This window comes from Pleurodeles waltl, chromosome 10 (genome assembly GCF_031143425.1).
Source record: "Pleurodeles waltl isolate 20211129_DDA chromosome 10, aPleWal1.hap1.20221129, whole genome shotgun sequence".
Lineage (NCBI taxonomy): Eukaryota > Metazoa > Chordata > Amphibia > Caudata > Salamandridae > Pleurodeles > Pleurodeles waltl.
Window position 1 is genome coordinate 302,779,370 of NC_090449.1, and position 16,329 is coordinate 302,795,698.

The window sequence follows — 16,329 nt, forward strand, 5'->3', positions numbered from 1 at the left end:
AGCTCCATAAATAGATTTTGATATGGCAGGTTTCCTCGACGAAGATAGATTTTAAATTTAATTCTATAGAGGGCTTTATTGTGAAGGGACCTCTTTTTTTATTTCCTGCATTTCTTACACACACAAAACAACCAACGCCAAGCAATATTTATTATTCAATGGCCTCAGAAAGCAGGAATCTCTTTGATATTGTCCAAGCAAAAGAGTATTACTTACAGTTTTGAGAGCCTGATAGAACTGGCAGGTTTTCCAGCAGTTGTACCTGTCTTGGTATATTGCCAGCTGGTCTCACTACCATGATGCCTGTCTAAAGATAAATGGTGGGCTTCACCTATGCTATACCCAATCACATCACGCAGTATGCTTGACATTTGTGTTGAGTTAGTTCCCTTTGCTAGAGTTACATTATAATGACCAGTGAATTTTTATGAACACCCTCATGTTGGCCTGCTGGCGTTCAGGGAACCATGTAACCCCGAGAAGGGTGAGCCATACACAACCTCCATGGGGATGTCTGAGATTGGGCGTGGGAGCATTGGAAGCTCTTACCTTGACCTTGTGTCTCCAAAACTAAAATACAATTTCTAACCCTCGCAATAATCTTTGTACATTCTAATCCTAATGAAGCCAAAAACCTCGCTGTGCATGGACCTTCCTTCTAGTGGCATAATTTCCTGCTGCGTAAATGATGGGTGCATTTGATATCATGGTAGTTGTGAGCCATGGGAAGCAACTACACACTATACACTAAGAAGGATGGACAGGAAGGAGTGTGTGGAAAGGGCTGACTTTCCTAACAGCCAGTGATGATGCTCAGGAAAAGCAATTTTTTGAGAAACTCTTCACTTTTTTAGACCACTGCTGCCTACCTGAAAGGACAAAATATTACACTTGATTATCAGTAATGTGCTTTGACTGTGCATTCCCCAGTTCTTTGAGGAACTGTCCAGTACGCATTAAAGCCACACTGATGACACTCCTTAAAATGGAAGTTCTACTCGCATGAGCAGGGAACGATTTAAATGAAAATTCTACAGTCAGTAGGGTGAGTCAGTCCTTTCTGCCACAATGATGACTGATCCCAGTAGCCAGAATAGAGTAGGTACTCTTTGTAGTAACTTTGTCATTTCTGTTGCAGGAACTGAGCGTTTGTCTGAGAAAGAGGCAGAGGACTTATTGGCATGGATGAGGAATGGGCTGGGAACGAGAATCACAAATGTTAAGGTAGGTTACCTGGTGGCACCGATATATTATTATTAAGATAATGTGCGTTATAATCAAGGTAGTCATCAGCAGCCAATATCATCTTTTTTCAAAGTATTTTTGGTAGGAATTTTGATAAAGTAGCTGATATTAAAGCATATGTAGTTTTTTAATCCTTTTTCTGAATATTTTGGTGCCTCCTCTTTTGTTTCCTTGTTTAGTGGCTGTGTTTTTATTCTCAGTACTACCTCTTTGCCTTGGAATACTGATTTTCATTTATTCCATCTAACGAGCAAAAAGCATTAGAAATATTTACCTCGTCATGACAATTTGCAGTATCAGTTTTTGGTTCTTTCATCAGTACATAAGTAATCACCTCATGCTTTCACACGTTCGGAGTTCATGGATGTCCATCCACATTAGAAATCATTTTAGTATAAGTATGGCAAGTTGGCTGGCAAATCTATTCTCAAACCATTAACATGTCCAGTCAAGGTGTGCAACACATGACTTCAGCGATTTAGCTGCTCTGGGTTTCTGTCAAGGCAGAAACCACAGGCCCTCTTTCTAAGAAGCTGCTGGAGAATAAAATCCATGTTGCAATTTGGTACATGTTAAGAGTACTAATCAGTAATAATACTACCTTGACCAGGCTCCCATACATGATTTAAATTAGTACAGTCAGTCTTTCAACACGATTGCTTGCGCATTCTGTCTATGTCTGCCACAATTCCCAGCTTTAAAATCTTTACACACTTGAGAATGCAGAAAGTATACAAGGAAGATATTCACCACATGTTCTGATTTCCATAGCATAATCTCTGAAACTTTTCCCATTCACAAAAAGTACATTCCATCCTCACAGGACTAAGTAAGGCCCTTCTAAAAAGTGGATTTAAGAAATTTGAGGAATTACTAGGGTGCGCATGGATGCATCAATAGCAGATGTGGGTGGGTAGCATGATAACACATGTGAACCATCATGGGTTTTCTAGTGAAGCGATGGAAAGATACAGATGGTGATAACAGGGTCACTGGTGAATAAGTAAAAGTGGAGAGATGAAAAGGAAGACAGTTAAAACAGACAACAACTGTTGTGCTTTCCTGCTCTTATCTCATAACCGAGCTTACAGAACCTCTCTGGAATGCACTTCTGAGTTTAAAGAAGACATTTATTGTTATTATTAATTCACCACGAGGTTCCTGAGAGACGAAATTAGTAAATTGGCAGCACACGTTCAAAAGTAGTCGCAGCAATGAAAGCAAAATATATCAAAGTACTTCTCAGTTGCAATGTACACAGCAAGTACATGTGATTATATTATAGCATAGCTTCAAAGCAAAGCATAAAAGTCAAAATTGCATCACCATAGGGCCTATAACTCAGCTTCATCTTTCTGGGGTCTGCAAGTTGATGACTCCGTTCAACTGCGAGAAAGAGATCCTCTACCCAAACGGAAGACAGGCAACTGACGTCTCCGTTCCTGTCTGAAGTCAAAGCAGATTCAATCTAACGAACTCTGCCGTTGTCCAGAGCCATTGTTCCAAAAACTTGCCCCCTCCTCTCAGACTTGGGAAAACTAAGTAAGGCTTTGGAGACTGGCCAGATCTCCTAGACCACTCCTCTTCCCAAGGCTGAGCAGAAAGGGAATCACCAAATGTACTCTCTCTTATCAGCTATAGTCTGGTGTGAAAAACACAGCTTGGTCTATCATGTGGAAAAACACAGCTTGGGAAAAAACACAGCTCATCTGCAATGTCTCAACTGAAATGATTAACCCCATGTTAAAGCCAATAGGCAGCTGACCTAAATATCAAATGTAATGTCTAATGTCATGTCAAAGCCAAAAGGCAGCTAAACTGAATACAGAATGTAATGTCTAATGCCATGTCAAACCAATAGGCAGCTAACCTAAATAACAAATGTAATGTCTAATGCCATGTTAAAGCCAATAGGCAGCTGACCTGAATACAGAATGTAATGGCTAACGCCATGTCAAAGCCAATTGGCATCTAAACTGAACACAACATGTAATGAGCTACTGGTGAACATTGAGCAACTAATATGCGCAGTGGTGAAACACAAAGTCATTGGTCAAACACAATTAATAGCATCACAACAACATGAGCCCACCTCTATCTGTCTCTTTCCACCTCTCTGTCTCTTTCCTCTGCGTCTGCTTCTTTCCACCTTTCCTTCTGCCTCTTTCTTTCTCTCCTCCTGTCTCGTTCCACATATTTGCCTGTATTTCTCAGCCTGTCCATCTGCCTTACACCTTTTTACCTCTGCCTGACTTTCACCACCTCTCCATCTGCCTTTCTTTCCAGCTCCACACCCGCATGCCTTTCATTTCATCTCTGTTTCTCTTCCATTCCACCTCTGTCTGTTTGCTTTATCACCTCTCGGCCCATCTTTAGGTTTAACACTTCACAACCTGTCCCACCCTTCATTAAACCTCTCCACCTTGTCTTTTTTTATTCTCTCTTTAATGTGCTCACTTTCAATTTTACATCCAGCTTGTAGCAAAACTGTGCACGATTTGGAAATAATTTGCATGTATTTTGTAGTAATTATATTTTACATGTCACTAATGTTTGATTTATTATCTTGTTGTATCCTTTACTCTTGACATTTTAAGGTAACTCCAAGGTTAGATACTCACCCTGCAATGATCACCGTGCTAGAGATGGGAGCAGCACGCCATTTCCTACGCACACAGCAGCTAGCAAAGACAAGTGAGGAGCGAGCGCAGATCATGCAGCCAACTCTGGAAATAAACACAGGGTGAGAGACTTGTGGAAGCGAACCCTGAGAATGAGGCAATGGGGTCCATTTGAAAGATTTGGTAAAATGACTGTGAGGGAAAGGGGATCAATAAGTTGACATAGGGTGGGTGTGTGTTGTCAAAACATGTAACATTGAAGAGCTGGAAAAATGTAGGGAGTCATGGGCAGGCTGGTATAGTGAAAGAAAGAAGGAGAAATGTGAGAGTCACTTGCTACGGCATTATGAGGCAAAGGCGATTTTGGGCGATAGGGCTTAAAATAGTGGTTAGGGTGGATGTGTTAAATGAGCTAAGTCTCAGGAGCAGTGATACTCAAAGTACAGCTGGGTGTGGGGGGGGGGGAGGGGCACTTGTGACCCTCCTGACCTTCACATGTTTCCCACAGTCAAAAGTAGCACTTGGCTACTGTTTACTTGACTGAGCAGTAACATTCAAGAAGATGTTAAATAAACATGCAAGCATTTATTTGCATGCTAACTGAAGTAAAAGAAATAAGCAAATAAGATGTACCACACCACTCAACTTTAATGACACCTTTATTTTTAAAGATATCTTGCAACCAGTGTTCAAAAATATGATAGTCTCTTCAAAATTCAAAGTGAATTTCATTAACTTGCAGAAGTGGTTCACCTTAGTACATCAGGTTATCTCAGTGCACTGAGAAGTATTTTAACAGTGATCGTTGTCACACATGAATTTAGAAGCATTCATGCTTCCCACCCCCTACCCTGACAACAAGGCCAATAGAGAACTAAGATGCGAGTTATGTGCACCTTTTGGATAGAATGTGTTGATTTTATACGCGGACAACAACATAGCTTATGAAATAATGCACAAGAGAAGGTTTTGTACAGAGCACATCCTGAATTCATGTATTGCGAGATCCTCTTATGTGTGATAATGAAGATGGAGGCAAAGTGAAATAAAACAAATGCCCAGGGTCATACAATTTGGTCATGTGGGGTAAACCAGGATATATCATAGGTTTTCTGTTTTCACATTGAGCAATTCAGCTACTAGATGTACACGTTTCCCTCCCCCTAGGACCTCCTTACACCCTGCACCCCTACCCCACTGTCACTGCTTGCATCACTGCGACCCTCGGTCCCATTACAGACCAAGGCCTTTGAGAAAATGATTGCGTGTACCCAGCTCAAGACACACCTTTAGTGAGGTTTGTCTACAGACGGCACAAGATAAATGTGGGTGGACAACTTTGGGAGACTATGTGATTTCTGTTTAGGTAGATTCAGGAGTTTTGGGGAAAAGAATAGGGCAGTTGGATGAAATGAGAACCTGTGCTTTGGAGAATGTTGGATGTGGATGCATGGTGAAACTGGGTGAGGGACATGTTGGTAGAAAGCACAAGATGTGGTTGGCAGGTATGAATTTATAAGTAGTGCTAACAAATGGGGGCACTTTTGGTTTGAGATTTGTGATGTTTATGCCTGGATTAAGTGAATGTGGGTCTACATTGTAGTTGTACATTAAAGTTGAGTAGGGGGCAGGCATGTTTAGGCAAGAGAGTTGATAAAAAATGAACACACACTAATTGGCGTTTCCTCAAAGTATGTAAAATACTTAATTTCATTTCTTTCATTTCAACAATCTTTATTCGATCAAAGTATGATCATAAGAGTAATAAAACCATTAAAAAGACATACAGAGTAAAATACAGGTAACAAAAAAAATTGAAACACATCATAAAACAATAGATGCCCTCCACCTTATAGCACGTTGGATATAAACAGCAGTTGTGAAACAAATCCTTACAGTGGACAATGCCTACAAAAAAGTGAAAATGGATCTACTATATTGGATACTAGCCTGTTTTAGAAAAGGTATCGCTTTCTCAGTACATTCAATTTACAGAGAAATAAAGTGCAACATGCTTTGTGCAGAACAGCCTTCACAGGGACACAGAGGTAAATTGGCAAAATAAGAACTGCTGGGGGGAGGCAACTACAAAAGTATACTGTGCTCAATATGAGTCCCACTAGTAGGAACCTCTGGTGCTGGTTACTAACCCATCTTAAGTATGGCTCTATACCATTACTTGTACAAATCTCAACAAATACCTGGACAGTAGGCTTGTCAGCTTCCCCCCTCACTTTCATATCTGTACATTTACCTGAGAACTATTTTTTTAAAGTCCTTAGGAAACTATTCAAGCTACCAGGGAGGTCAAAAGATTTTCCAGGCCAAAACAGGTGTTACAATAATACCTGATCCAGGGAACCTTTAGGCATTGATTCACCTTCAAGCAGTGAGTGAGAACCGTCTGATTAAAGGTTTGACTCCTCGTCCAAATTCTGAACCACAGAAGGGGGGGGTTGCATCTTTACGACATAAGTGATAAACATGAGCCCGACCTCAGAATGGCAAATAAAAGAGCTAACAGAGTTGGGGACAGACAGTAATCTCTTAATAAAGCTGTTCTCAATCCTTTGCCACTCCATTGGGTTACCAAGGCCCCAATCCCCTGCCCCACAGCTAGCAATTGCAGAGCGTTTAGCTTTATAAATGACTGTGAGCTCCCTAATGGGCGTATTGCCTAGTCTGCTAGCAATTTTGAGGACAGACTCAACGGCTTTTGAGAACGCTGTGGCTCTACTGTTTTTCAATGGGCCCCAGGTGAGGTTCTTGTCAAATGGGATTCCAAGATAAGAAAACATAGGAATGCTACTAATTTTATTGAAGTTGACTATGAAAACAGTACCTTTCTTCTTCCTGCCCCAAAAGACATAACATGGGTTTTTGGCCTCATTGACCCTCGGGTTCAAACTCATCATAAAGCTGCAAAAACAGTCCAGCAAACGCTGCAAACCGATTGCCGCCCTGGCTATTAGGACTGTATAATCAGTGTGAATCAAAGCAGGAATGCTATGGTCACCTATACATGGGCATTCCACCCCAAGCTCTAAGAGTTGTTCTTCCAGACGATTAACAAGAGGAAAGGGGCTAGGACATAGCCCTGGAGAACCACTGTTGCCAGACTGAAAGCTGCAATTGTCCCCCCCCCCCAAGAGCCGTACCTCATAGTAGCAGTTACTTCACTGTGGAGTTCTCTGGAGAATATAATGATGTTCTGATCTACCACCATGCCTGACATAATGCTCCATAGCTTGGTTCTATTTGCAAAATAAAAAGCGGAGCTCAAATTTATAAATGCCAGGTACAGCTTGCCTTTTTTAGCCACAGTATATTTACTTATTAAAAGATATAAATTGAGGAACTTCTCAACTGTCCCCAGGCCAGGACGGAAACCAAATTGAAGCTCCGAGAGCACATTGTACTCCAATGCCCAAGTTTACACACGCTACAGCAGTATTCTCCCCATTATATTAGCAGTTGAGTTTATCACTGACATGAGACAATAACATGTGGGTCTCCTTTGGAGCCTTTTTTTAAAAACAGGAATAATGGTTGCATGAGACCAAGCCTTCAGAGGACCTATTGCTAAGGTGGTGTTAACCACATTATTCAGGAGTGGAGCCCACAGTGATGTATTGGCCTTAAGCTAGTCAGATGGTATCCCGTCTGGGCCTGGAGTTTCCCAGCTGGGCAGCTAGCAGCTGCTAATATGACCTCACTGAGCTCGCTCTTCAGGCAAACAGATAACATACCCAAGGGCCGGATGGGCGTTTAGGAGCCTGGAAACAGTCAGGTAAGCTAGTGACAGCCTCGTCCAGAGGAAAGGCCTTCTTGGAAGAGGGATAGATTAGAGGTGCGTAAAGTGAGCCACATAGACTTCAGGGGGGATATCACTGTGTCAAGGCCAGATTCCTGAATATTCTTGATCTAATTATGATTTACCGTTGTCCAGAAGGCTTTACTGTCTTTTAACTGACTGGCCTACACTAAGTAAGAATAAGCTTCCTCCCTAATTGTATTCTTCTGGACCATTAGAGGATTTTCATACACTACCTTACAGCTGCGTACCATCTCCTGTCCCTGGGAACTACTTTGAGGGCTGCCAGTAATTGATTATGAGCCCCTGCACTTTTCACCAGCCATGCTGCAATTAACATCAACCCATTTAACAGGCTTCCTGTTGCTAGATGTCATTAGATCCATGACCAAGTCATGTACAATTTTGCATATTCTGTTCAAAATACTGAACAACACAGGATCACCCCTCGGTTTACAGTTTTCATTTGGCCATAACAAAAAATTGGAGACTGATCTTAGCAACATCGATAAAAAAAGAATCATTGTCCACCTTAGACCAGCTCTTGGGCACCTCTTTGTTTTTTAGAAAACGATAATGTGAGGGGGTTAATCTTAATGTGCATCTTGGCAAGAAAAGAAGCATAAATTGATAGGGCCAGAAGCCTGTGGTCACTAAGAGGAGAATCAGTGTAATCTAATGCCCACTCCCTCAGGTTCTCCTGAAATAAAATGAAATCAATATGACTGAAAGACCCCTCCCGATAAAGGTAGGGGAAGTGACTGGTGTAGGAAAGCACCCTCTTTTGGTCATGGTTACCCCTACCTTTTGCCTGCTGTCAGTGTTTTGACTGTGTTCACTGGGATCATGCTAACCAGGACCCCAGTGACTGTGCTCTCTCCCTCTAAATTTGGTTGCTTAGGACTCCCAACAGTTGGCATACTGGTGCCCCCATATAAGTCCCTAGTATATTGTACCTAGGTACCCATGGCATTGGGACACCGGGGGTTCTCCATGGGCCGCAGCATGTATTGTGACATCCAGGAGAGCCCATGTAAAATGTGTCTGCAGGCCCCCCATTGCAGCCTGCATGAAAAGGTGCATGCCTCTTTTCACTACAGGTCACTGCACCAGGTCACTGTAAGATACCCCTATCGAAGGCACTCCTAGCCCAGAGGGCAGGGTGCAGGTCCCTGTGTGTGAGGGCACCCCTGCATGAGCAGAGCTGCCCCTACGAACTCCAGCTCCATTTCACTGGACTTCGTAAGTGCAAGGAAGCCATTTTACCCATGCACTGGTCACAGGTCACTCACTACCTGTATCCAACTACAAAATGGTAACTCTGAACCTGAGCATGTTTGATTCCATGCACTCTGGGGGCTCCTTTATAGGACCCCCAGCATTGCTCCTACCAGACTTCGGGGTTCTCCGGGCAGCCTGCGCTGCTGCCACCCCTCAGACAGGTTTCTGCCCTCCTGCTGCTTGGCCAGCTCAAGAAGAGGAAGGGAGAACAAAGAATTTCCTTTGGGAGAGGGAGGCAACACCCGCTCCCTTTAGACATAGGTGTTAGATGGCTTGGGAGGGGTGGCCTTGACAAGCCGCCGGTATGCTTTGACCAGTTTGCATCAGTCCAGGGACCCCCGGTCCCTTGTCTTGCCGCAAAACTGGACAATGGAAAGGGGAGTAACCACTCCCCTGTCCATCACCACCCAAGGGGTGGTGCCCAGAGCACCACAGATGGTTACTTGATTCTGCCATCTTGAAATCAAGGTGGGCTGAGGCCCCTGGGAGCTTCCAAGTGGCCAGGTCAGGCAGGTGACATGATAGCCCCCTCCTGATAGGTGGTCACCCTCCTAGGTGCCTAATCCCCCTACCTGGGCTATTTAAGGTCTCCCCCTCAGTGGGTCCTCAGGTTTGACATGCAAGATTCCAGCAGGACTCCTCTCCATCATTTACTTCATCTTCTGGCCACTGGGACTGCAAATGGGCCCTCCAGGAACCGACAATCTGCAACTCCAGCGACGAGTCCGCTCCGCAACATTATTTCTCCGGCTCCTTGCAACAACTGCAACATTTCCATGGCTGTGCATCGTCTGAGGGCGATGAGTCTTCAATCTGCACAAGAAATAAGAAGGAGTGAAGGAGTCATTCCCATGCATCGGCAGGCACCAACTGCAACGACGATCAGCTTCGTGGATCCTCTCTCCGGCGGAACGGCGTGAATCCTGCATTACAGATGGTGGTCTGGAGTAGTCCCATTGGTCCTCTCTACCAGCTGTCCAACTTGGGAGATGGTAAGCCCTTGCCTCTCCTTGTAGGACAGTACCGCTGTGCACAGCTACTCTTGCAGCTACCAAGGCTTGTTTGTTCCTTCTCCAAGGGATCTTCAGGATCCGTATAGCCCTGGCCTCCAGCACTCTTCCCTGCAAAGCCCAGTCTACTGCCTGCTGCTCCAGCGATGTGGGACTCCTGCAGGTGTGCTTAGTGGGCCTCACTGTGACTCCAGTGCCTGCTTCCTGTGGGTCGCCTGTGGGCACTGCCTCCTCTTCTTGTGACTCTCCGCCTGCTGAGGGTCACCTCGGATTCCCCTCCTTGGGTCGAGTCCCCTGGGCCTTGCTGGTCCTCTTCAGCCTTGCAAAACCTTATTCTCTGACTCTTGCATTTGCCAAGGCTTGTTGGTGGTTTTCCAGCACCACTGACTGACTGCATCACGACCGCCGATGTGGGACATCATTTGCATCACTTTTGGAAATGTGCTGCACTGCTGACTTTCTTCATCCACCATCGACCTGGTCCTGCATCCACAGAAGGGTGGGTAGTGGCTCCTGCCATTGCCAGACACTCCAGCTCGAAATGGACTTGGTCCCCTTCTTGCCCAGTCCTTTTCCAAAGTTCTCCTGTGGGTTTGGGGGAAAAACAGGTGCTTACCTCTTCTCTACTGGTTCCTAGGGGACACCATGGTACTTACCTTTTGGTTACTCCAGCTCCCCTCTACTGATTCCACTTCCTTGGGTGGGAGACTTCCTTTCACATTCCACTTACCTAGTATATGGTTTGGTCTCCCCCTAGGGCCTTCACTATTTACCATTGTTTTTACTATTTGCTATTGCTTTCTATGCTAATCACTGACGTCTAATGTGTACATAATAGTGTGTTTACTTACATCCTATTGGAGTATTGCCTATTCAGTATTTGTGTTACTAAAATAAAGTACCTTTATTTTTGTAACACTTCTTTCATGTGTGTAAGTGCCTTGTGACTATAGTGGTATTGCATAAGCTCTGCATGTCTCCTAGATAAGTTTTGGCTGCTCATCCATAGCTACCTCTAGAGAGCCCTGGCTTCCTAGACACTGTCTACACCTCACCAATAGGGGATACCTGGACCTGGTATAAGGTGATAACACCATAGGTGCTCACCACACACCAGGCCAGCTTCCTACAACCGGGACAGAGGTCAAAGAGTGAAAGGCAAAACTTAGGTTATGTTTCATCAACACCAGAATTAATTAATTACCCAGTAGACTTTGAGCAAAGTGGGTGACAGGGTCCCCTGCACCATCCACCAGCCCACAAACAGTTGGAGAAAACTGGCAGAGCCTCATGTTAAAATCTTCTAGAAGTACCGCCACATAACTACCATTCATGCCTCTGATGCAGTTATCAATATCCTTGTATAATGACCTAGCCATTTCCACCTTGGTCAGATCAAAAACATTATTATAAATGTTTATCAATAACATTTGCATCGTAAAAAACTGTAAGACAATAAGCTTGTAATGCGCAGAACCAAGACCCGACTATGTAACCTGGGCAGGGAACGTAAGGAAGATAAAGGTGATAAGACCCCCCTTGGCTCTGCATATAGCACCTGGGATTTCTGGTGTAAAATAAGTGGCATACCCATCAATAGATACCACATCAATTAGCCATGCCTCTTGCAAATAACTTAATAACGTTCAAAAAATTTGCACCACTCTTGATTGCCCCTCTTACTCGTCAGGCCACCCACATTCCATAAGGCTATTATTAATGACTTGGCTGAGTTGTTTCCATGGTCCTCACTGAAGGTAGAGCTATCACTGGTGGCAGGGAAATACAAAGAGCCAGCACTGGGCCTTACCAACCTATTCCCGTCCTGTAAATAATTAGAGCCAGCAATGGTAGCATCAGCGAGGAATCAATCCAGCTGATCCAGCAGCAAGATGGGCGCAAACCTATTTGAAGTGGGGATGGGATGACAAAATGTTGTAGGAGCAGTTTAGCCGGTGGCCTGTAGAAGCAAACTAGCGGTAGTGCTTCTAAGGTTGAGGAGGTTGGCCCGGTTGGAATCAAGCTTGATCATAATGTTGTTGGCCGCCCTTCTGTTTTTAAAGTTGATTACAGTGCAATCGTTGTTATCAGGCTTCGGGTGTTTCCCACTCAGGAGATTCTGCGAACAAGATTCATCTGATTGTGGAATAACCTAGGACTGACCAAGTCTGTCATTGGTCCAGTGCTCCAATTTGTTAACTAGTTGGTCATGGTCTTCATGTGTGTTATACCTCGAACGGGGAACACTCTTCATAATCAGGTCAAAAGGGGTTGCCTGGGGAGTAGATCAAGCATAACAAGCTTAGGAGGCGGGACCCCAGTGTACACCGAGGTCTTTTATGCCTTGGTCCATAAGACCCTCTATTTTGGACCAGGGCCCCTCCTCCGCCTGACAGGGTGCCTTGCAAACCCGACCCATTCTCTGCATAATTGCATTTACCCTCACTAGATCAGCAAACCCACCCCAAACACTGCCCCAGAGTGGTCACCGGATCCACTGGAGCTTGGGACTGAATGGGTGCAGCTTTGGCTCTTGGGCTGCCCATAGGGCAGTATGGCAGTAACCCTGAAGGGCGATTCTCTACAAAGACACAGCTCAGATTAGTCAACACTTCCTCAATCTTCTGTAGGCGAGCCAGAACAGGCCCTTGTGCACATGTGAAAGAGGTTACCACACCCTTGCATATTTCCGCAACTAAGTCAGGTACAATGTCCCTGAGCTTACTCGTAGTGTGGCAGTTGAGGCCGAGATTAAGGCCAGGGTCTGAGCTGGGCAGAGCTGTTGAGGAGCCAGGACATTGTCTCTTGGAGTTGCCCACCCCCTCAACTTTCTCTTCCTCTTACCACCTAGGCTTTTTGTTCCGCCTGACACGCTCTTCCTGGCAGAGATTTGGGTCACCTCAGAGTGGCCAACAAATTCAAAAGCCAAGTAAGGCCTGAATTGAAAGGGTCAGAGGGGGTTTTTAAAACAGCAGCAATCAACTTGCTGCAATGAGTGCATCCAAAAAGACTTGGATTCTAGTTCAAGTGTGGATAAAAGGGACAAACACCATTTTGCATGTTCAATTTCCTTATTAACTACCCCCACAGTTCACTGCAAGAAGCTGTCCAGAGCGGTACCAGACGTAGAGTGGCCCTGCATTTCCCTATAAGCAGAAAGGGCAGGGAAGGTTTAGTACTCTGCCAAAAGAAGCTTCAGACAAAGTAGCCGGCAATAAATACCAAAAAATGGAGGAGGCAAAACACAGTACCTTTATAAAAAAGCAATCAAAGGGTGGCCCAGCCCATCTTCTTTAGGTGAAGACTGACCCGGTTTGGGCCCTGACGCACACCCAGACACGTCCCACGCCGCAGGATATGAGACGTGCTGATGAGCGCGCCGGCAGTTCTTTGGTCCCACCTCAGGCCACACAGCACACTGGGGGAAGAAGTCCCACCCCAGTGACAGGCTATTTTTCTGCTGAAATTGCAGGCAGGGAACCGCTGGCAACAGGAACTTGTGCTGCAGGATGCAAGCTGCACTGAACAGCATGCTGACAGTCCCTTCGCCGCACCTCAGGCCACAAAGCACACTGGGGGACGAAGTCAAACCCCAGTGACGGTTAAGTTGCTGCAGAAAGTGCGAGTAGGGAGTTGCCAACACATAATAACCTGACCTGGAATGTAGATAGTATTGAATCCAAACCATGGGGATAAAATTACCCCACGTAGAAGTTGTCACTATGATAGGTGTAAGGAAATGCCTCCTTGGCATGGTTACCCCCTGACTTTTTGCCTTTGCTGATGCTATGTTTTGAATTGAAAGTGTGCTGAGGGCTGCTAACCAGGCCCCAGCACCAGTGTTCTCTCCCTAACCTGTACTTTTGTATCCACAATTGGCACACCCTGGCATCCAGATAAGTCCCTTGTAACTGGTACCCCTGGTACCAAGGGCCCTGATGCCAGGGAAGGTCTCTAAGGGCTGCAGCATGTCTTATGCCACCCTGGGGACCCCTCACTCAGCACAGACACACTGCTTGCCAGCTTGTGTGTGCTGGTGAGAACAAAATGAGTAAGTCGACATGGCACTCCCCTCAGGGTGCCATGCCAGCCTCTCACTGCCTATGCAAGTATAGATAAGTCACCCCTCTAGCAGGCCTTACAGCCCTAAGGCAGGGTGCACTATACCATAGGTGAGGGCACCAGTGCATGAGCACTGTGCCCCTACAGTGTCTAAGCCAAACCTTAGACATTGTAAGTGCAGGGTAGCCATAAGAGTATATGGTCTGGGAGTCTGTCAAACACGAACTCCACAGCACCATAATGGCTACACTGAAAACTGGGAAGTTTGGTGTAAAGAAATGGCTCCCTGTTGCAGTTACCCCCCACTTTTTGCCTGATACTGATGCTGACTTGACTGAGAAGAGTGCTGGGACCCTGCTAACCAGGCCCCAGCACCAGTGTTCCTTCACCTAAAATGTACCATTGTATCCACAATTGGCACACCCTGGCATTCAGATAAGTCCCTTGTAACTGGTACTTCTAGTACCAAGGGCCCTGATGCCAAGGAAGGTCTCTAAGGGCTGCAGCATGTCTTATGCCACCCTAGAGACCCCTCACTCAGCACAGACACACTGCTTACAAGCCTGTGTGTGCTGGTGAGAACAACATGAGTAAGTCGACATGGCACTCCCCTCAGGGTGCCATGCCAGCCTCTCACTGCCTATGCAGTATAGGTAAGACACCCCTCTAGCAGGCCTTACAGCCCTAAGGCAGGGTGCACTATACCATAGGTGAGGGTACCAGTGCATGAGCACTGTGCTCCTACAGTGTCTAAGCAAAACCTTAGACATTGTAAGTGCAGGGTAGCCATAAGAGTATATGGTCTGGGAGTCTGTTTTACACGAACTCCACAGCACCATAATGGCTACACTGAAAACTGGGAAGTTTGGTATCAAACTTCTCAGCACAATAAATGCACACTGATGCCAGTGTACATTTTATTGTAAAATACACCACAGAGGGCACCTTAGAGGTGCCCCCTGAAACTTAACCGACTATCTGTGTAGGCTGACTAGTTTTAGCAGCCTGCCACAAACCGAGACATGTTGCTGGCCCCATGGTGAGAGTGCCTTTGTCACTCTGAGGCCAGTAACAAAGCCTGCACTGGGTGGAGATGCTAACACCTCCCCCAGGCAGGAATTGTCACACCTGGCGGTGAGCCTCAAAGGCTCACCTCCTTTGTGCCAACCCAGCAGGACACTCCAGCTAGTGGAGTTGCCCGCCCCCTCCGGCCAGGCCCCACTTTTGGCGGCAAGGCCGGAGAAAATAATGAGAATAACAAGGAGGAGTCACTGGCCAGTCAGGACAGCCCCTAAGGTGTCCTGAGCTGAGGTGACTCTAACTTTTAGAAATCCTCCATCTTGCAGATGGAGGATTCCCCCAATAGGGTTAGGATTGTGACCCCCTCCCCTTGGGAGGAGGCACAAAGAGGGCGTACCCACCCTCAGGGCTAGTAGCCATTGGCTACTAACCCCCCAGACCTAAACACGCCCTTAAATTTAGTATTTAAGGGCTACCCTGAACCCTAGAAAATTAGATTCCTGCAACTACAAGAAGAAGGACTGCCTAGCTGAAAACCCCTGCAGCGGAAGACCAGAAGACGACAACTGCCTTGGCTCCAGAAACTCACCGGCCTGTCTCCTGCCTTCCAAAGATCCTGCTCCAGCGACGCCTTCCAAAGGGACCAGCGACCTCGACATCCTCTGAGGACTGCCCCTGCTTCGAAAAGACAAGAAACTCCCGAGGACAGCGGACCTGCTCCAAGAAAAGCTGCAACTTTGTTTCCAGCAGCTTTAAAGAACCCTGCAAGCTCCCCGCAAGAAGCGTGAGACTTGCAACACTGCACCCGGCGACCCCGACTCGGCTGGTGGCGATCCAACACCTCAGGAGGGACCCCAGGACTACTCTGATACTGTGAGTACCAAAACCTGTCCCCCCTGAGCCCCCACAGCGCCGCCTGCAGAGGGAATCCCGAGGCTTCCCCTGACCGCGACTCTTTGAACCTAAAGTCCCGACGCCTGGGAGAGACCCTGCACCCGCAGCCCCCAGGACCTGAAGGACCGGACTTTCACTGGAGAAGTGACCCCCAGGAGTCCCTCTCCCTTGCCCAAGTGGAGGTTTCCCCGAGGAATCCCCCCCTTGCCTGCCTGCAGCGCTGAAGAGATCCCGAGATCTCTCATAGACTAACATTGAAAACCCGACGCTTGTTTCTACACTGCACCCGGCCGCCCCCGCGCTGCTGAGGGTGAAATTTCTGTGTGGACTTGTGTCCCCCCCGGTGCCCTACAAAACCCCCCTGGTCTGCCCTCCGAAGACG

At 46.3% G+C, this 16,329-nt stretch overlaps 1 protein-coding gene across 1 annotated transcript in view; it reads left to right on the forward strand.

The window, feature by feature from the left end:
• Positions 1-16,329, forward strand: part of TRAP1 (TNF receptor associated protein 1) — a 209,134-nt gene that overhangs the window by 165,900 nt on the left and 26,905 nt on the right. The window contains exons 15-16 of the mRNA XM_069210470.1: positions 1,139-1,224; positions 3,843-3,988. Of these exons, the coding sequence (XP_069066571.1) occupies positions 1,139-1,224; positions 3,843-3,988 (232 nt within the window). The remainder of the gene's footprint in view (positions 1-1,138; positions 1,225-3,842; positions 3,989-16,329) is intronic.